Source organism: Leuciscus leuciscus (assembly GCF_965113295.1).
Source record: "Leuciscus leuciscus genome assembly, chromosome: 7".
Lineage (NCBI taxonomy): Eukaryota > Metazoa > Chordata > Actinopteri > Cypriniformes > Leuciscidae > Leuciscus > Leuciscus leuciscus.
The window spans coordinates 27,296,542-27,317,819 of NC_138731.1; the positions used below are offsets into that span (position 1 = coordinate 27,296,542).

At 36.9% G+C, this 21,278-nt stretch overlaps 1 protein-coding gene across 7 annotated transcripts in view; it reads left to right on the plus strand.

The window, feature by feature from the left end:
- Positions 1-21,278, plus strand: part of lrch1 (leucine-rich repeats and calponin homology (CH) domain containing 1) — a 55,064-nt gene that overhangs the window by 5,077 nt on the left and 28,709 nt on the right. For all 7 annotated transcript variants that reach the window (XM_082175095.1, XM_082175098.1, XM_082175096.1 and 4 more), the window contains exons 2-6: positions 11,107-11,251; positions 13,395-13,521; positions 13,922-14,027; positions 18,055-18,191; positions 18,265-18,395. In XM_082175095.1, the coding sequence (XP_082031221.1) occupies positions 11,107-11,251; positions 13,395-13,521; positions 13,922-14,027; positions 18,055-18,191; positions 18,265-18,395 (646 nt within the window). The remainder of the gene's footprint in view (positions 1-11,106; positions 11,252-13,394; positions 13,522-13,921; positions 14,028-18,054; positions 18,192-18,264; positions 18,396-21,278) is intronic.

Below are 21,278 nucleotides of genomic sequence, written 5' to 3' on the forward strand. Positions count from 1 at the left end.
TGACTTGCATGCAAGACTTGCATGCAACACCCCTAACAGATATATATATATATATATATATATGTATGTATGTATATATATATATATATATATATATATATATATATATATATATATATATATATATATGTATATGAATCACAGAGAAAATATTGTCAGTGTAAGCTAAAGAGGTAATGTTTTACAACAATGCACAAAATTAATTAAAACGTAATTAAAATGGTTGTAACAGGTGACTGCTGCGCACAACAAAAGTCTTTATTCAGGATATTTAACACTTGGAGATATCCAAGGAAACAAGGGCTTATATACACAGAAATAGATAATTAACAAAACTAGAAACAGGTGCGCAACTTAATCAGGAACCATGGAAACTAACAAAGAACAAGAACACAGGCAATCAGGATCCAGGAAAACGAAACCAAAACACAATGAAACTAAACATAGCCCTGACATTGGTTAAATAAAATAAAATAAAAAAATAAAAAAAAACCACAAAGAAAATCTAGATTCCCACACAACAACTATTATTTTTATTGAAAAACATACAGAATCAGAATCTTGAATTAATTTATTTTGCGATTCTGTATCAACACTCCTAGTTTCTGTTAATAAAAAAGTTTGAAAACAAGCGTGGTCATAATTAATTCAGAAATACCTGTGAAAATATCTTACCAACATGGGGGCCCTCAAATTAAAAAGGTTGAGGTTTTCCAGTGAAGTTCAGTGTGTTAACATTAGTTAATGCAGTAAGTATCATGAACTAACAATTAAAAATATTTACAACATTTATTAATCTTGGTTAATGTTATTTTATTACATATATTGTGTTAAGATTTCAAGTTGTGTAAATTAACATTAATGTTTTATAATTAATCATGAATGATAAATATTTAACATTAACCTAGAATAAATGCTGTAAAAATTGCCAAATTGTTCATTTTGCTTTGCGTTTAATAATGCATTAACAAACATAAAGAAATGTAACATTATAAAGTATTATGATCTAAATCATTACTGTTCAGACACTATTGGGGCCTGTTAATGAGGATAAAAAAAAAAAAAAAAAACTTGTATTGGTGTGTGTGTGTGACTTAATGGGGGCATCTGTGTCCTGAAGGGTTTTGGCTTAGTACCCTTGTAGGGCTTTCCAACCTACGCCATTTTCTGTAGGTTTGTAAGAGTGTCACAGCATTGCATGATGGTTGTGAATAGATTTTATTGCTGTAAAATCAGGTGCTGTGTGACAGTCCTTGGAAAGAACATTGTTGTCAGAAAGAAGTGAATGACAGAAATGAGAAATATTGAATGTGTTGTCCTAGATAGACTTTTATTGTTCATAAATTCAGATTACAATTGCTCATTACACACACTTTTTGTGAGGGCATTTTCAGGAATTGTGGTCTCACATAAATAGCCAAGCAAGTTCACACTTTTAGGCCACATGTCATGCTTATACGTTAGCTCACTTCTTTCTGTTTTATTTTGGTTTTTACTTCAGTCATTATCGTTCCACAGTTCAAGACTAACTTCAGCACACATTTTTGCTAGCACATGGACCTTTATAGTTTATGGTTTTACAGTTTCTGTAACGAGGGATTGTGACAAGTGAATTTGTAATGACTATAATATTTATTCAAAACTGTTAGCCTGCAAGGTATCTGAAACTTTTGTTGGATAGCGTTATTTTGTTAATCTTGCTGGCTTGTTACTTAACCTATCAGTCATTTTGATAGCCAGTGTTTGGTTTTGGTGCAAATGTGATTTATTTTTTATTTTATTTTTGGATATAAAAAAAAAAAATCAAATTTCATGTAGTTGTAGTAGGAATTGTCCTAGATACTATTGAATGACCTTACGGGATGTTATAAGGTTTATATTGTATGTATGAATGCTTACATTTACAGTTATGTAATCACACAGCTTCGACAAGCACACATTATTTGTATGCTTAATTCATGTAATGTACTTAAAACCCATATGTTTTTTTTATATAGGCCTATGTCTGGTATCTGAGAAGCTAAATAAGTAATTTATACTTCATTAATATAAATTATAAATATAATACTAAATATAAAAATATACTAATACTAAATATAAAATATTCAGTATATTTCTTAGTAAATATAGGCTATTGTTTTTGTGGGCCACAATAAGAACACAATAAACAACCTATACACTAAACTAAACAAAGTTAAAAACAAACTAACAATTGTCATAAAAAGCAAAACAGGGACAAACCAAATACAAAATTCATGCTCATTTTTCAATTCAACTTTTCACTCATGTTGTTATAATAATAATGCAGTTTGTAATAAAATATTTTATATTAAGTAGACACATTTTTACTAGTGGTCTTAAGTAATTGTCACAGATGTCATTTATACTGCATACTGTATGTATAAAGCATCTAAAAAATAAAAAATAAATTTAGGATAATTTAAATGCCCAATCAAAGCATTGTGAGATTTCTTTGCAGGCAGCACCCGAACAGGTTTTCATGTGTTTGGGAAGGGGTGTGTATATGTGTGTGTGTTTCCCATGTTTCTCCAGGAGGAAATGACCCTTTCTGCACATGTTGTCATACAATGAGCCAGGGAGGAGACAACATCCTGCCTCTGTCTTACAGAATAAACCTGTGTTATGCTGGTATACAGTTAGAAAGAAATACAAATTAAATCGGGGCATCTGACCAAAGTTTGAGAGAAAAACACATCATCATCAGAACACCATCATCAACATGGTTCATTATCACTAGAGGTCGACCGATATGGTTTTTTTCAGGCCGATGCCGATGCCGATCTTTTGAAATCCGTGTCGGCCGATGGCCGATAAATGCTGCCGATTTATTTTGGCCGATTATGTGCTTGTTTTTAACCTCTATTTGAAAGATAAAATGTAACACAAATAATTACTTAAGATAGACAAAATTTCTCAACAAAAAACATTTATTGAACACTTTACCAATCTGCACTTGTACAAAAGACAAAAATAACTTGAGATATGTTTGGTAATTGTACCTGAATGAATTGAAAATTAATTTGCTACTAATTTCAGATTAATATATTTGTTTTCCTTAACATTTTAATTAACAGTAACTTAAACACTTTGCAGTTTGAATGATGTCCTGATAAACAAAATGACGGGAGTATGTTTTTATGTTTCCACTGTTCGATCGCGCCCGCGCCTCACACACACACACGCGCGCGTTTGCACACAAATATAAGTAAACACTTTGCGACTTTAAACACACGCGACTTTTCGATCTCGATCGCGCCCCTCTCTCTCTCTCACACACACACACAACATATTCCCATAGACAGTATGCATATTCCAGCATTGCAATCTTTACATCGCAGCCGGAGCTAAAGCGGAGCTACAGATTAGGCGTCCCTAAAGAACTCGCGTATCTAACAGTAGTTCCGCATAACTTTGCACGCGACTTTTATTTATTTTTATAGCGTGTATTCTCCGTGGAAATTTATACACCGAACCGTGACGCCTGTACCGTTTCGGTTCAATACGAATACGTGTACCGTTCCACCCCTAGTCTACAGTGAAATACAGTCCCACATTACACTACTGTTTGGCCAACATTTTAACCGTGTTTAATCCAGCTAACGTTACTAGCTAACGGAATGCTAAAGTTAACTGCTGACTAGTCAAGTGCAGCGAAGCGATGTTTCTGTTATTCTAACGTCCGTTTTCAGAGCATCCAAGAGAAGCACAGACATAACAGTAGCACTGATATGAAGCACAGAAATGCGCGTTGATATTCGGTCCGGTAAATAACGGTCGTTAAGGCACCAGTGCCGTATTAGCTCCGGGTCTGTCTGTAGCTACCCAACCCTAGCGACAACGACGCTAGCAAAGCAAAGCCAGTCCTTCACTAGCATATAGTTGGTCTCTTTTTTTATTACTTATTTCTCTGCATTGAGTGACAACCCTCTCAAATATAAGACACACAAACAGAACAAATAAAAGTCTCAGATTCACTGTCTGTAAATTCTTGCTTACTTATTGTGACGATAGCAACCCTTCTGCTGTGCTAATGCAACCTCAACTACGCTATCAATTTCAAAGTAGCCGAACGTCATGTCGCCTATTCATGTTTTTTCTCTAAGTTGGCAGTAACATATCAAAAGTTTTTAATTAAATATAAAAGAGTGTTCTCCATGGAACTTAGCTCCTTCCTTAAGCACTGGATGAGGTCTGCTCACTCTGCTGGAGAATGACTCTAGGCGCAGCGTGCGTCGAACGCGCGTTCCACAACAACAACAACACTAGGCTGCCCACAGATGCGCCTGCCTAATAATCGGCTTGATACACTTGGATATTGGCCGATGCCGATTATGTTAAAAATGCAAAAAATCGGCCGATTAATCGGCCGGCCGATGAATCGGTCGACCTCTAATTATCACACCCTGTCTTTTGTTTTTAATATTGTAGACACAACTACATAAGTTATGTCAGAATATTTCAAACAGTAGCCTATTTAAATGTAATACACTGCTCCTTTTATTTAGGACAGTAAAAAACCTCCTACTACCATTACATATACCTCGTTCAAAGGTTTGGGTTGGTAAGATTTAAAAAACATGTTTTTAACATCTCTTAAGCCTACTAGGGCTGCATTTATATGATCAAATTACACTAAAAACAGTAATACTGTAAAATGTTATTACAATTTAAAATAACGCTTTTCTATTTAAATATATTTTAAAATGTAGTAAATTTTTTAGCGGCCGTTACTCCAGTCTTCAGTGTCACACAATCCTTTAGAAATCATTCTTATGTGCTGATTTGCTGCTCAAGAAACAGTTCTTATTATTATCAAACTGTTAAAACAGTTGTGCTGCTTAATATTTTTGTGGAAACTGTAATACACTTTTTTCACATTTCTTTGATGAATAGGAAGTTCAAAACAACAGTATATATTTTTTTAAAATAATAATATTTTGTAACATTATGAATGTATTAACTGTCACCTTTGATCAAATTAATGGCATTTGCCTGGTAAGTGGTGACCTGTTCAGTTCAGTTTAATATAAGGTAGTATGTAAAGACACCAGCTGTTTGTGTCCTTGAGACTGTGCTATTACCCAGATTCATCTGCCCTACATACAGTCTGAGACACTCGCTTTATCAGAGCTCCACCTCAACACCAGGAAGAGGGTCAAAGTGTGTGTGTGTGTACTGATGAAGGTGATATGTTTGTAGTATATATTTTATTATTGGATAGTTCTCTTGCTCTTTGAGTTAATCTTTGAATATGTTTATGGCCTTGCTATACAATGCTCATATAATTGACAAAAGTGTTTTAAATATGTGGAAAAACTCCCATGGCAATGCCATCTAAAGGAAAACGGTTCAAAGAGAGACTAAAGAATTACTAATCTGTATTACTTGGCAGAATTTAAGAACAGTATGTTAATGAGAAGTCCCCAGTAATACAGAAAGCAAAGGGTTGTGTGGGTGTTTATTTTTATTTTTATATGTGTGTGTATGTTATGTGGGGTATTGAAATGGCTTTTGAATGCGCTCTCGCTGTCAAGATCACTCGTACTCTGTGTATAGGGAGCTGCGGTACTGACTGCACATTTTACAAGATAAGATATTTGTCAATGACTCTCGGGATCTGTTGCGCACCCAATACTCCACCATCGTCTTGTCAGTCATCTCATCTCTCCTTACTCTCGTCACGTGATAAGTGAAATCTGACTCCTGCTGCACTGTGCTTCAACTCTGCAGCTTGTGCTGTATGGAGCAGAGCAGATGCTTTCAGTTAATTGTAGTGTCACTTGTAAGTAAGTACGGTTGAACACCATGGAACACCGACTACAGCAGCAAGCCTTGTGTGTGTGTGTGTGTGTGTGTGTGTGGGGACAGATAGACTGAGCTTGCTAATCAGGTCATCATATGGTAGAATAAATCAGACCCTCTAGCTCTGGGTCTGCATTGCATTGATGGATTGAGTGACAATGAAAATGAAGTACATCGATTATGCAATTTAAAAATCAATTATGATAATAATAATACCAATTGCACTATTATTTCATTCCTTATCCAAAATACTATTTAACAAATTTAACATTTAACAAATCAGTTGTGAGTTGTAAAAAAATTAGCAAATTGAATCAAACTGAAATGTGACGGACTGAAATGAATCAGACTGAAAATATTAGATTTCTTAATGCATCATAAAGAATCATAAATAAGTTGAATCATTGTCATAGCAAATGTGGCACACCAGTCAGTCTTTTCCCAATAAAATTTGATATTAGCATGTTGCTAAGCTAAGGATCAGCCTGTCAGACACAAAGTGATTGAGAAAAAAAAATCTGTTGTAAAGCAAATTACATCAGATGACCTGTATTGTGCGAAGCAATTGTTGTTTTTAATTGAATATTGCAGTATTTATTATGAATTATTTTGTGCACAGATGAGATCGCAGCAATAGCAAACGACAATGATCCAATCAATTCCCGATGGACAAAATCAAGTCCCGCCCTAGTACGTTTCTTCTTGTTAAAGAAGCAATAAGCAAAATCACAACAGGGAAGTATCACAACTTCCATTTCATGTTAGCTTTAAATGATATTTTACTATTATTTTTGGTGATCCTCTCACTCCATCTGTGATGATCAATATGTATGAATTGCTTTGATTTCTTGTTTGGATTGCCTGCTGGTCCAGAGATCTCTGCTCAACTGTGAGCTTTGATAATCTGTGCCTCCTGAAGTCAGATGTAATATGAACATGAGAGAAAAGAAACAAACACATACTCCTCCCATCCAGTGTGTGTTGCCGCTGTCTGTCAGAAAGAAACAGTTTGCTTATTCAACAGAACTCAAAGAGCACACTTACACACACACACCGTGACGGTGAGAGTGGGCACACAGAGGAATGCTGAGTGGCAGAAAATGCTCAAGCACAAATGCATCACTCCACGTGTACACGTGCATTTAACTGTTGTGCACACTTGGTATAAATTTAAGTCAGAACCGTCTGTTTGATTACATACTGTAAATAAGTACACACACACACACACACACACACATATGCTCAGCTGATTATTTCAGCTGTACGCCGCAGGATGAGGCCACACCCAGAGCAACATAATGACAGACTGTGTTTCCATGTCCTTTTCCCACTTCAGAGACATTCTGAGGAGGACAAGAGTGTTTAAGTGAAAGAATAAGGGATTAGAGCTCAAATGAAAGAAGGAGAGATGCAATCAACTTCACTCACTCAGTCAGAAGTATGTCTGTGTCTGTGTATAAGATACTGCTATTTCAAAATCTATACCCCAAGCCAAGTAATGTAGTTTACAGAATACAACTGTATATGCATGTATCACTATAAACGTTTTTTTGTAGTTTTTACATTGGTGTTTTTATTAGTGTAGAAATGCTAAACAATAACAAGCATAGTTGTTTTGGGCCTTGACTAAACTTGAGCAAGTTTTTGTAAGTGAAGGCCATTTTCGCTCGTAACTTCATGGAACATGCATATCAATGGCACATCATTACTTGTGTGGATGCTCCCGATTGAAATGAGTCCAAAATCAACATAATCCATTGCATCGATCACAAGACGTTCCTCACGTTCCTCACCAGCCTATTAGGGGATGCCAAGGGCTAAACAAAAAGTGTATCTGTGTGTATATTTGACCATTTAGGAGCGCACCTGAAACCCCAATGCTTTGCTCGTCCGTCTCGCAGCACGCACACAGAAAGCGCATGGGGATCAGTCTCTTATGCAGTTTAATGCACTTTTAATAACTCTTTTTAAAATAAAGCATGTCCTGCGCAGTAGACTTTATTTCACGACTGTCACTTAAATGATTTGACTGATTTGCACGTTAAGTTTAGGCTTTTAATGAGGGGCGATTTGACCAGTCAGCACAGACATCTAGTAGGCAGTCATTGCTGTATTTTAACATTATTACGAGTGCATAAAAGATCACAATCTCTACGATTCGCTTTAAAAGTAGATCATGGACGTCTTCAAGATCGATCACGATATAAAAACGTGAGATCACCCACCCCTACTTTAATGCATAAACCTGTAGGAGACCTCCAAAACAAAATTAAGAACCTTTAAAATATTATAATAGGGGCACTTGGATCCTCTACTAACACTTATTAGTTATCATAGTTCAGTGTTGTTGCTGTACTGGCTCCCATTACAGACCTACATTTCCCAGAATCCTCTTACATCAGTGTTCCCTGTGGACAGCCCATGTGTTGATAGAGCTCCCATTCAGGCTCATTCTCTTCTATCCTTCCCTCCTGTTCGATTTCTCATGTGTCTGTTTACTATCATATTATCTTAATAAATCTATACACACTCTTGCAAATGAGGTGTGTGTGTGTGTGCGCTTTTCATCAGGGTTAGTCTGATAATCCATGCCATCTGTGCCATCTTGATGCCCATTGTGTGCTCTGAACAGAACAAACAGCCTCAACACGGACTGCTGTTACAGCTCAGCAAGGCAGAGAGACAATTTACACAGAGACAGATCGGAGATGAGAGACCGTGAGAGCGGCGTCTGTATGACTAAGAAAATCAGGAGTCTGTGAAGAGGTTCTGACTGTTGTAGAAAAAAAGCATTTCTTCTGGCTTGGTCCTGCAGCACATCATGCGGGCATGTGTTTCTTGTGTTTCCGGGTCAGTCTGTTGTCTTCTCTCTCTCTCTCTCTCTCTCTCTCTCTCTCTCTCTCTCTCTCTCTCTCTCTCTCTCTCTCTCTCTCTCTCTCTCTCTCTCTCTCTCTCTATCTCTCTCTCGGCTATACCTGACAGTAGTGGAAGGGATGTTGTTCAGTAGAACAATGTTATATAATGTTCACTTGAAAAGCTTCAACAAACTCTGTATAAATGCTTTTTTTAATCCTCATTTTGTTGTTTAGTTGGTCTTATAGGCTTATCTGCACAGGCTGTAGATTTGACCTACAGGCCTAAAATCATGAAATGATTATTCATCCCTCTGTTTTTTTATCTTTGCCCATAAAGCTGAGAATGGGCTGAACCGACCAGGCTGTTTGGTGGCACACATAGCTGTCCAATCATATTTTCCTTTCAGTAAACTAATAATCTGATGTTTAATTGTAATAAGAACTGGTTGGTTACCCTTTGCCCTTAATGGTTGCCTCTAGCACATCATTTGTTCTGTTAGCCTGTAACTAAGACACATCTAGGTTATCTGCCATGTTCACTCCAGTGTTTGAGGTGAAGAGCTTTATGCGCTGTTTTTAAAGCACTCAAAATGAAATGGCTGCAACAAACACATCTTTTAAATAATAAAAGTGTGGCCAAATATTTTTAGACCTTTTGTAATTTGTCTGCCCTGACATGAGGAAATTCAGAATCTAGGATATAGATTATAGAATTAAACTAAATGGATGGATTGATAAACAGTGTTATAGAGAATAAGGTAAGGCTATTGAATAGCAGTCCCAAACTAGCTTTTGTTTGTACAGTAAAGTTAGTAAGATGAGCCAGCACAGTCATCAAAACACTTGTATTGGTGGTATTTTGGGTTAAGGTTACGGAAACTAGTTACCATGATACAGTAAATAACCAATACTACACACTAAAATAAAATGGTTCTTCAGCGGTTCTTCAGGGGTTCTTTGCGGTGGTTAAGGTGCTATATAGCACCACTACCATTTAAAGAACCTGTTAAGCCCAGTTTGGTTCTTCAGCGGTTCTTTAGCGGTTCTTTGGGGTGGTTAAGGTGCTATATGGCACCTCTTATGGTTCTACATAGCACCATTTGACAAAGGTAGGTGCTATATGGCACTTAAAGTGGTTCCCCTATGATTACAAGCCAATGAACCACTTTTAGTGCTATTTAGCACCATTTTTGTTTAGAGTGTAACATGTAGGCTACTGTTAATAAAACATGGAGACTGATCCTGATAGATAGAACTAGAAATAGAAATAGAATAGAGCAAAGTCTTTGCAGAAGAGTCAACAACTTTCCAGCATGTCTTTCAAAATAAAAGTCCATCAGAAAAACATTTTTATGTAATAAGTACTCTTTTTAAAAATATGCTCACTGCAAATCACAAGGGTGTTATTGCACATAGCATACTATTGTGCATTAATAATTTACAGCTGATAAGTATTGGCCAGAAAGTCAAAATCGGTGCATCCCGTATGGATCAAATTTTGAGTATCACCAGTCCAGTTGTTGTTATTGCTTTTAATTAGTCAGTTATGGTTTGAGTATCTTGTGTGTTTTTATTTTTTATTCTTTATCCTCTGTCTGAACTTCTTATTAGGGTTAATGTTTGTAGGACTATTTCTCTAGTTCCGGTCTCATAAAATTGTGTGAGTGTGTTTTTCTGTCAAACTTATTTGACTATATGTATACTGGAGTGTATTAAGGGTCCCTCATTCTTGACAGGCTTATTTAATGCATGAAAAATACAGTGTGTGTGTGTGTGTTTGGTTTGAACTGTCTTTTACTATTAGCACTTACACAGTCTCTCATAGGTCTGTGTGTACGGTTTCCTTGGGAACACTAATGCGTAGTGACAACAGGCTATAGGTCAGTGGTGGAGTTGTCATTTGTTGTATCATTAAACACACACATAATGTATACAGGAGTTCAGTCACACACTCACAAAGCAAATTCAACTGCTGCACAGTTTCATTAATATTACTATGAATTTGATATAAAAACATGGCCTGAAAGCAAAACACCAATCACTTTGATGAAATGATCTGGTAGTTAAACCCTCATACGCACATTTGCTAAATGTCATAATTTAAACAATGACATCACCTTTAGGCACGTGAAATACTAACTGAGCTTGGACACTACCAATTATGGCTTTGGAACTGAGTGTGTGTGTGTGTGTGTTCAGGAAGGATACTTAACCTTTGAATCCCCTACTTCACACACTCATGGTTGTTTTTGTTAGTATTCTCTTCATTGATATCTGTTGTTATGAAAGCACCTCCTTGTGTTTAGTTAGGGTACTACAACAACAAATGTAGCATTAAGTGCAATGTGTGAAGTCATGCTATTTGCATAACTTCTCTAACCTTTTTTTTTTTTTTTTTACTTAACTGAGCGGTCTTTTTTTCTCTCAGATCTGTCGAAGAATCGCTTGATTGACATCCCGTCAGAGGTGTGTCATCTGGTCTCCCTGGAAACACTGAATCTTTATCACAACTGCATCAAAGGCATTCCTGATACCATCATCAGCCTTCAGTCCCTTACCTGCCTAAACATCAGGTGAACATCTCACACACACACACACACACACACACACACACACACACACACACACACACACACACACACAAAGTTAATACTTTTTTTACAAATTGGTTTAAAGATAACCATATTTATTTATCAGTGCATACTGCATATTGGTTTACATATATTATTTAAAAACAGCGTAAAAAATATTTGTGGTACACATAAATTATTAAGGATGCATTAAATTGATCAAAAGTAACAGTAAAGAATCTATAATGTAACAAAAGATTTGTATTTCAAATAAATGCTGTTCTTTTGACCGTTCTATTCATCAAAGAATCCTGAAATAAAAAGTATCACGGTTTCCACAAAAATAAGCAGCAACATTGTTTTTTACTGTTTTCAACATTGATAATAATAAGAAATGTTCCTTAAGCACCAAATTAGCATATCAGAATGATTCAACCATGCAACCTTGGAGAGCTCAAGAGACTTCCCCAAACTTTTGACCAGTACAATAATTATTGTGTTAGCATTCTTTTCTGAATATAATACATAGGATTATTACATAACATATAGGACAACCCAAACTTAAAGTGCATGGCATATAACATACTGCAGTGAAGTGATCCAAATAAACATGTATTTCCCTCTGGTTGTCCTTCCTGCTTCTGTTCACATCTAATAAATTTAAACACAGACACACACACACACTCGCTCTGTTTGAGTTCTCTTTCTTTAGCCAAATGTCTCCTGCAGAAGGCCTGATATTCACACTAGCGTTACACACTAGAGTTAATTAGCAATGGAATTTGTTCTGTAAGAAGTTAATGAAGCACTAAGCTCTTGAATGGTTGAGAAGAGTTATCATAAACTGGAGATGGTAAATCAAGCAGAAAAAACGAGTGAGATCATGAAAAATGAATGGAAAATAATCAGAATATGGAACCACCAAAAAAAAGTGAAAAGACACTCGCACACAGATTTATATATTTTTTTCCTCTAGTACCTCCTTCAACACACACACACACACACACACACACACACACACACACACACACACACACACACACACACACACACACACACACACACACACACACACACACACACACACACACACACACACACACACACACACACACACACAGCTATAAAAAATGATATTTGTCTGTCATCCTCTACTCATAACAGGCAAAGTTTGTCTTCTCATGAACCCATGAACAATTCCCTGAAGTCAGCCTTTTTCCTGTTTAATATCATATAGACAGAAATGACAGTGTTGCAGGAAAACAGATTATTTATCATTTTATATTTGGATATCAATCTTTTATGAGTTAGTAATGCACAGCGCCACAGCTGTTGTGTAATAATTGTATTATAGTGATTTCAAACATATACATTTAATTATGTTCATATACAATGGGTCTAAAAGTCTAAGAATACTAGTGAAAAAGCTTTATTCTTTTAAAAGGGCCAGAGCACCGATGGTGTGAGGACCCTATTGGAATTGCTCTGTTTATTAATTTTTTTTCCCTGTTACAGATTATATTAGCATCACAAGAATTAAAAAAAGTTTAACTTAAGTTTAACTTAATTTAATTTTCAGATACACTTCAGGCCTACACTTCTAAAAAAAAAGTGAATTAAGATATTTAGAAATATATATAAAAATATCAAAATAATGTAATAATTTCAAAGAAAATATATATATTTTTTATATATACAGAAAATACTAAGAGGGTAGGTGAATTAAAAGATTACAGCTGTTACAGCACATGCATTAGGTAAGGTAATCTGATAAAAGCTTCCAGATTTTTCAAAAAAAAATAACTTTTCAGTATTGATCTCTATTGTAATTTCATTATATGTACAGTGTAAAGTTCACCAAGTCCCCTAACCAAACATCAGATGTTTCTTGTTCACAATTTCTTAGTATTTACTATGTCCTTATATGCATTTAACATCTTGAATGTTTCTTTTTACCATGTTTTTTTTTTAATGTTTATTTCCAGGTTCAAATTATAATTTGATTCTAACATTCCCCCCCATTTTGATAAATACATGTTGTCTTTGATCAGTCAGAATGAAGTTTTCCAGATAAATATTTCTGCTTGAGGAGTAGCATTGAGAAAGATGCTGTAACGTGTTTTGTTTAAATGTTGCGGTGCTGTAGCCGGAACCAGCTGTCAGTGCTGCCAGCGTGTGTGTGTGGTCTTCCTCTGCGAGTGCTCAACGCCAGCAATAACAAACTCAACGCACTTCCAGAAAGCATTGGCCAGCTCACCAATCTCATGGAGCTGGTAAGTGTGAGCGTGTGTGCTGTACCTCTGATGTCTGCATATGCATGAGATGCTTGCGATACTTGTGATATCACCCTTGTTGACTCACCCTTTCTCGACTTGGCTCATATCTGCCTATGTTAAATGCTCTGCTTTTCACTCTTTCCAGTTTTTATTCTCTGGTAGCTCTTCTCCCTGTCTTTTTTCTCTTGCTCTGTTTTGTAACCATAAATAAGAACATGCACAGACCAGGATTTGTGGGGCTGTGTTAGGTGGCAAATGGCCCCTCATACTTTCCAAACAAATATAGTACAACAAGTGCTTAGTACTTAGTGTAATGAAAGGTTTGTGTGGAAAGATGTGTTTGAGAAGGAGATAAACATGCAACTCTAAAAAAAATTCTCTTTCTTTTTCTCCTCAGGACGTAAGCTGTAATGAAATCACAGCTCTTCCACGCCACATTGGCCAACTCAAAGCTCTGAAGGAACTCAATGTGCACAGAAACCTTCTCTGTGTTCTACCAGAGGGTGAGTCTGCAATCTATGTGTGTGTGTATCCCTCCTCCAACCTTCTTATCTCTGCAGAAAAGATTTCACTACTCATCACATTACCCATAAAAACATCCTACAGAAAAAAACAGCTCCACAGCTACAGGAAATCTAGCCCTTGTTTGACCTCTACTCCACCAACCTTCTTATTCATGCCCTCTCAGTGTCATAAATTAAAGCAAGGTTAGTTCTAAACCCAAAATTAAGATTTTTTTTCGCCATTCCCCATCCAGGCGGACAAAACTGTGCTTCAAAATGTTCATAAAGACATTAGCCGCTTTCCGACCGGAGGAACCTTTTCACAGTTCCTAGAACTATTGGCTAAAGTACCCGGATGTTCCTGCGGTGCGAACACGCCGACTAGGAATGATTTTAGTTCTAGGAACTCCATTTAGAGGAACTAATTTAGCTCCTACTTCAGAGTAGGGTCTAAACCAGCACTATAGGAACTACTCGTGACGTTAGTGTACGCTGACTGAACGCACGCAAAACACCAGAACCTGCCATTTTTAAAACAGCTATGTAAACACACAGATTATATATTTACTTCAGAAACTAACTATACAAACATGGAAAACATTGATAGATGGGCCTCTAAACCTTTATGCTGAAGAGAAAATCCAATGCAACAGAGGGGACCAAGCCAAACATGATAATATATTTCTGCTCAGCTAGCAACACTGGACATCAATCACACGGCATAGGCTAATAACTTTTTTTCATATACTGTCTACTTTCTATGTATAACAGTTCTATCTAATAACATATTAAACAGTACTGTTAGACAGATCGCTAACTAATGAACACAAAATGCGAGCATTGTTTGCTCTGGCGTTCTCAGCGCCATCAAAATAAAGGTCCGCCGCACTGTCGTAAATAGTCGCAACAACAAGCGTCACTCCCTTACCCCTCCTACCAGTTCCTATGGCCACTTGGCCAATGCGAATGCAAACAGCAAAACCGAGTTTGGGGGAGAGTAGTTCATAGAACTGTTTAGAAGTGGACAGTTCCTATAACTAAGTTCCTGTAACTACTTGGTCAGAAAGCGGCTATTGTAAATGTAACTGAAGTCTTCTGAAGAGACAAAATTGCTTTTATATTTATGAACAGATTAAATTTAGGCTTTTATCAAACATAAACATACACATACATATAGAGCACATCAAATATGGTAAGCGAACGCTCAAATGTGCTTGCTGGATGCGCAAGAACCAATGAGGTTTGTTCTCAATTCATATCGAATACTTTTATGATGTCTTCTTGTACTTTTTAATGTGCTCATGTTTCGGCGGTCTTTCAATGGATGCACAGAAAACTTCATTTGTGTTTCAAAGATGAAATGAATACATGCATGTTTGGAATGATAAGAGGGTGGGTAAATGATGACAGAAATGAAAATTTTGGGTAAACCGACATGTTAATGCATTTTAGTTCTCGCAGATCACTGTTACGACACCCATTGAGCGCGTTCAAAATGCTACTTTAGTATTCAAAATACTAAACATCTAATGCTTTTGCTAAAGCCAGTTTTAAACTCTTTTGCCCAGTCTGACCACTACATCCCTACTTCATCCATGTTTTTCAGTAAGCAATAATTTTGGAACAACAGATTCATTACATATTTTAATTTTTTATTTTATCCCTTTATTTTCATTATCTTAAAGACACCAAACATGCACAATGACACCAAATAGTAACTATACATGTAAATAACTAAATATACTTTCTAAGCAGTACCATTGTACATGCTACATTGAGCTTGGTACTTGAATTAGAACATCAATCCCCCCACAATATTGCAATGATTGTAGAAGGTTTCTTCAAATGCACTACAAAAAAAAAAATTGTACATGAGCAAAGAGTGAACACACACAATCTTTTATCTTAGTGAACGACAACACCTCACTACATATTGTAACAAAGCCAAATAAAACGCTCAACCTCATGTTGTACATATATAAACTACCATTAACACATCAATTTTGTAAGTTGTTCTGAAGAAAAGCTGACTGCCAAGAACATAAACGTAAAGTGTGGGTGTGTTCCTTTAAAAAACTTAGAGGAAAAAGTGCTACAATTATTATGTGAGCCAAGCATTGTCTAAAACGTGGCTGGAGCAATATCAACAGCTTATCTTGGCAAAAAAGATCTGTGGCTGAGATTTTGCAGCTCAACTAATTATTCAGCTAAATTATGCTGGCAGGTTATGAAACATACGTAATGGTCTCTCCAAGCACATTGTGCCAAAATGATCTCATGGAGCTGAAGCTTTAAAATAGATTGCCTGAGAGATCAACTTTGATTTATTGCTGTTATTAAGTAAATAACATTTATAAATGCCTTCTGAAACCCAACAAGATTTGATGATTGATCCGTCCTTCGGATGAGACGTTAAACCGAGGTCCTGACTCTCTGTGGTCATTAAAAATCCCAGGATGTCTTTCGAAAGAGTAGGGGTGTAACCCCGGCATCCTGGCCAAATTTGCCCCTTGGCCTCTGTCGATCATTGCCTCCTAATCAACCTCATATACTGATTGGCCTCATCACTGTCTCTCCTCTCCACCAGTAAGCTGGTGTGTGGTGAGCGTTCTGGCGCAATATGGCTGCCGTGGCATCATCCAAGTGGATGCTGCACATTGGTGGTGGTTGAGGAGATTCCCCCCTTCTATGTAAAGCGCTTTGAGTGCCGAGAAAAGCGCTATATAAATGTAATGAATTATTATTATTATTATGTAGCTGGTTAATTTTTTTGTTGTTTTTTTCTGGATTTAAGATGATATAGCCTGATGTAAGCTTTTTTTATCATCGATCTTCCAAACACTGAATATCTCTTATTTGCTTTTCAAGAGCTGTTGTGTCGTTTCCTGTTACCCTACTGTTTTAAAGTGCCCCTATTATGCTATTTGAAAGGTTTCTAATTTGTTTTGGAGGCCTCCCCTGGCGTATTAACAAACAGCCTTTCATGAGCTGAAGCCCAGAGGCCAACACTGGGGAGGGACCTACTGGCTGCAAGAAAATGATATTATCGTCCAAATAACTATTAGTATATATGGGAGTTTAAAGCAGTGACAAATGCATTCTATAAACGCACTCACACCTGTAAAATTTCAGGATTCGCAACAGCATTTTCGGCAAAGCCCTGCTGTGTGAACGGAACCGGACTAGACATCATACAGTGCCAGAGAGATGCTCTGCGCTGAACGCGGGTTCAGTATCTTACAAAAGTATGGATATAATCTGCGTATCATCTAAAGGTTTTAGATCAGGTCAATGTGTTCCATCAGTGCTGCTTTATGCCTGCTACAATCCTATAAGATCATTACAAATCACACTGTATGACATGGATCTAATAAACTTAGTATTTAATTTAGAACTATAGTTAGTATAGAAGAATAAAACATAATCAGCATGTGCCGGTTTATGGACAAGATAAAATTTCGACATGTAGATAAAATAATATTTTTATCTGGGGTAGGGGGCTTACTGTAATTCTGTAGCCCAGGGCCCTCTGGTTATCTTAAGGCGCCCTTGTCTCCTACAATATGTGTACATGCATCCAAGGTCCGTTTCAGTTTTCTTTTCTCACAGTGTCTGAAACGGTTCAATAAAGGATCTGTCTCTTTAAACTTTTCCTATCTGATCGCCTACTCTGTTGTGGTTGAATTTCAGCTCTGAAGGCTTCCTCAACACTTGTATACACAGTGATGCTAACAGTAACGATGGCATCGGTTTTACCGTATCAATTCGAGGTCGAGGAATTACTGACAACTCTTCTCAAACAGTTCAGAATCAGGAAACAATAACTCAATTTTTATCATGCACTTTGATCTTTGTAACTTTGCAGGCCTTTTACATTCACAAACAGCTATATTACACACTACATGAAAGGTAATATCTGAAAAAGCGTAATAGGGGCACTTTAAATTTTGGCAGCCCCCTCTGCCCCCTAGTTGCAAAATGTATTGAATTTTGTGTTTTATTAATTTTCTGTATGTGTGTGTTTTAGATTTGGCAGATTTACCCCTGGTCAAGTTTGATTTCTCCTGTAATAAGGTTTCTACTATTCCTGTTTGCTATCGAAAAATGACCCAACTCCAATCACTACAACTGGAGATCAATCCACTTCAGAGCCCTCCTGCACAGGTAACACACACACACACATTTTATACTTACGTGCTCTCACAACTATTTCTCACTTTATTTTTGCTGCTTTTAGATCTGCATGAAGGGCAAGATTCATATATTTAAATACCTTGCCATGGAGGCGTGTCGTAGTGACAAGATGGCCGATGCCTTGTACCTTCCTGTCACGGACCGCCTCAGCTTGACAAGGCCGACCAATGGGAGGTCAGTCCTCATGATTATCAAGTAGAATAATTAAATTGTGTTTAGATTCATTTAAATTGTGTTGTGGTGATTGTTAAATTACAAAAGCAAAATGAAGCACCATGTTCTGTCATCCATATGTATATTTAAAGGGATACTCCACTTTTTTGGGAAATAGGCTCATTTTACAAGTCCCCCAGAGTTAAACAGTTGAGTTTTACCGTTTTCGAATCCATTCAGCCGATCTCCGGGTCTGGGGGTCCCATTTTTAGCATAGCTTAGCATAATGAATTGAACCGGACAAGACCGTTAGCATCTCTCTCAAAAAAATGAACAAAGAGTTTCGATATTTTTCCTATTTAAAACTTGACTCTTCTGTAGTTACATCGTGTACTAAGACCGACGGAAAATGAAAAGTTGTGATTTTCTAGGCTGATATGGCTAGGAACTATACTCTCATTCCTGCGTAATAATCAAGAAACTTTGCTGCAGTACCATGAGTGCAGCAGGCGTAATGAGATGACGCAGCGCATGCCGCCTCACTGCAGAACATGAAATCCACGGGGAGGAGTCGGATCTAGATCCAACTCCTCCCACCTTACATATACCTAAACCTACCCATCTCCACCCCCTGATCCCTAAACCTACCCCTAAACCTACCAATCTCCACCCCTTATATCTGGATCCAACTCCGCCCCCCGGATCTCGTGTACTGCATTGAGGTGCTACTGTGATAATAGGCTACTGAGCTGGGGACTATTTTCAGGTGCTGCGTCATATCATTACGCCTGCTGGACTCATGGTATGGCAGCAAAGTTTCTTGATTATTACGCAGGAATGAGAGTATAGTTCCTAGCCATATCAGCCTAGAAAATCACAACTTTTCATTTTCCGTCGGTCTTAGTACACGATGTAACTACAGAAGAGTCAAGTTTTAAATAGGAAAAAGATCGAAACTCTTTGTTAATTTTTTTGAGAGAGATGCTAACGGTCTTGTCCGGTTCAATTCATTATGCTAAGCTATGCTAAAAGTGGGACCCCCAGACCCGGAGATCGGCTGAATGGATTCGAAAACGGTAAAACTCAACTGTTTTTAGTTGTAAAATGAGCCTATATCCAAAAAAAGTGGAGTATCCCTTTAAAGGTGTCATGACATCAAATTTGCTTTGATCTTTTGACATTTAAGAGGTCTTTGTACATTAAAACATCCTGCATTTTGCATTTGCATATAACTGCCTCCAGAGCAAAACATGGACATCCCTGAACCATAGCCATAGCCCACTGTCGTTTAGTCTCTTAACGGCTGACATTTGCTTACACTGAATGTGAGCATTTTGTCGTATCAAAAGTAAATAGAACCCATATAATCACTGATGTTGTCTACACTGGATACAGTATACAGATCCACGTTCATTTTCTGACATACTCCACGCACTTGAGTCTGTCGACAACAAGACAAATGGAAGAGTGAATGAACGTTCGCTTTCACGCATCCAATTTAAACTGCACGTTTGCGTCTCTGTACAGATTTCAAAAGAATCCCTGTGTCAGAAACAAGTGGATGGTTTATTTTAATAGTATGACAAGCCTTAAAGGAGCCACCCCTTAAAAACGGATCATTTCAGAGAGAAGGTCAAAATGAAGGTTAAAAATTATTGTTTTTCCCGCATATGGGTTTTTTAAAAACTTCATGTTATAAGTGAACCTCAAGGTCAAGGAACAAACAATCTATGTCGTGACCCCTTTAATTCAGTTAAAACAATTATCGACTATTATATTATATTATATTATATTATATTATATTATATTATATTATATTATATTATATTCAGTGTTGTGCCAGTTCACAGCTTTTCTGAACTAGTTCAAGTTCAGTTCATACATGCTCAAAGTGAACAGTTCACGTTCAAAGTTCACAATTTTAATTCTGAACTAGTTCAAAGTTCAGTTCATTTTACTTTTTTCGTGAGGTATTCAAATAAATACTTTTTTTCACACTACGAGCTAGAAATCACTATACGTTCTTTGAAGCTGCTCATTGTAGACATTTGCTCATGACACTGCAATTGTGGGTTTCTTACCAGGTGATGAAACTTGCAGCAGTACAGACAAGGTAGACCAGTTCTATACTTAGTGCAATGAAATCTACCAGCATTTAATTAAAAAAAGAATATATAATATGAAATATGTATATATTATTTGATATATATGATATTATATATACATATGTGTGTGTATGAAATGAGCAAAACTCTTGAATGAAGGTAATGAAGGCAAAACTCAAAGGCACAAAAAACTTTATTTTTAAGGAAACTCTCGTCGTTGCCTGCTACGCGGCGTTGCTATGCCTACCCCGCTCTGCTGCAATTCATCACGGGTAACGTTGTGCGGAAGCCAGTATGCTATTCAACTATTCTCAGCCGGACACTACGTTGCCCGCAATGCATTGCGCACACAATGTCAAAACCATTTCTGTCTGGTGATACATGATTTAAGCGGCACCAGCGAGAATACAGGAGGGAGGAACTTTCTCTCGTTGCGTTTCAAAAGAGAAAACAGATCTCACTCAGTTTTCAATGGAAAACAAATTCCAACGTTCATTTACAGTGATGTCTGCCGTTCATGACACATAATGTGAACTAATTCACGTTCAAGTTCTTTATTAAAAAATGTGTTGCGTTCAGTTCAACGTTCACGAAAAAATGAGCGTGTTCAATGAACGCGTTCTTTTGAACTCGTTCACGCACAACACTGATTATATTATATTATATTATTATAAAAAAATTCTAGAGAGAGGAGTGAACTGAAAAGAGATCTGAATCCATTGTCAAAACCAATGTTCATTTATTATTTTAGTCGTAATCAGCCAAATGAGATATTAAATCTTTATATAGTCAGAATATC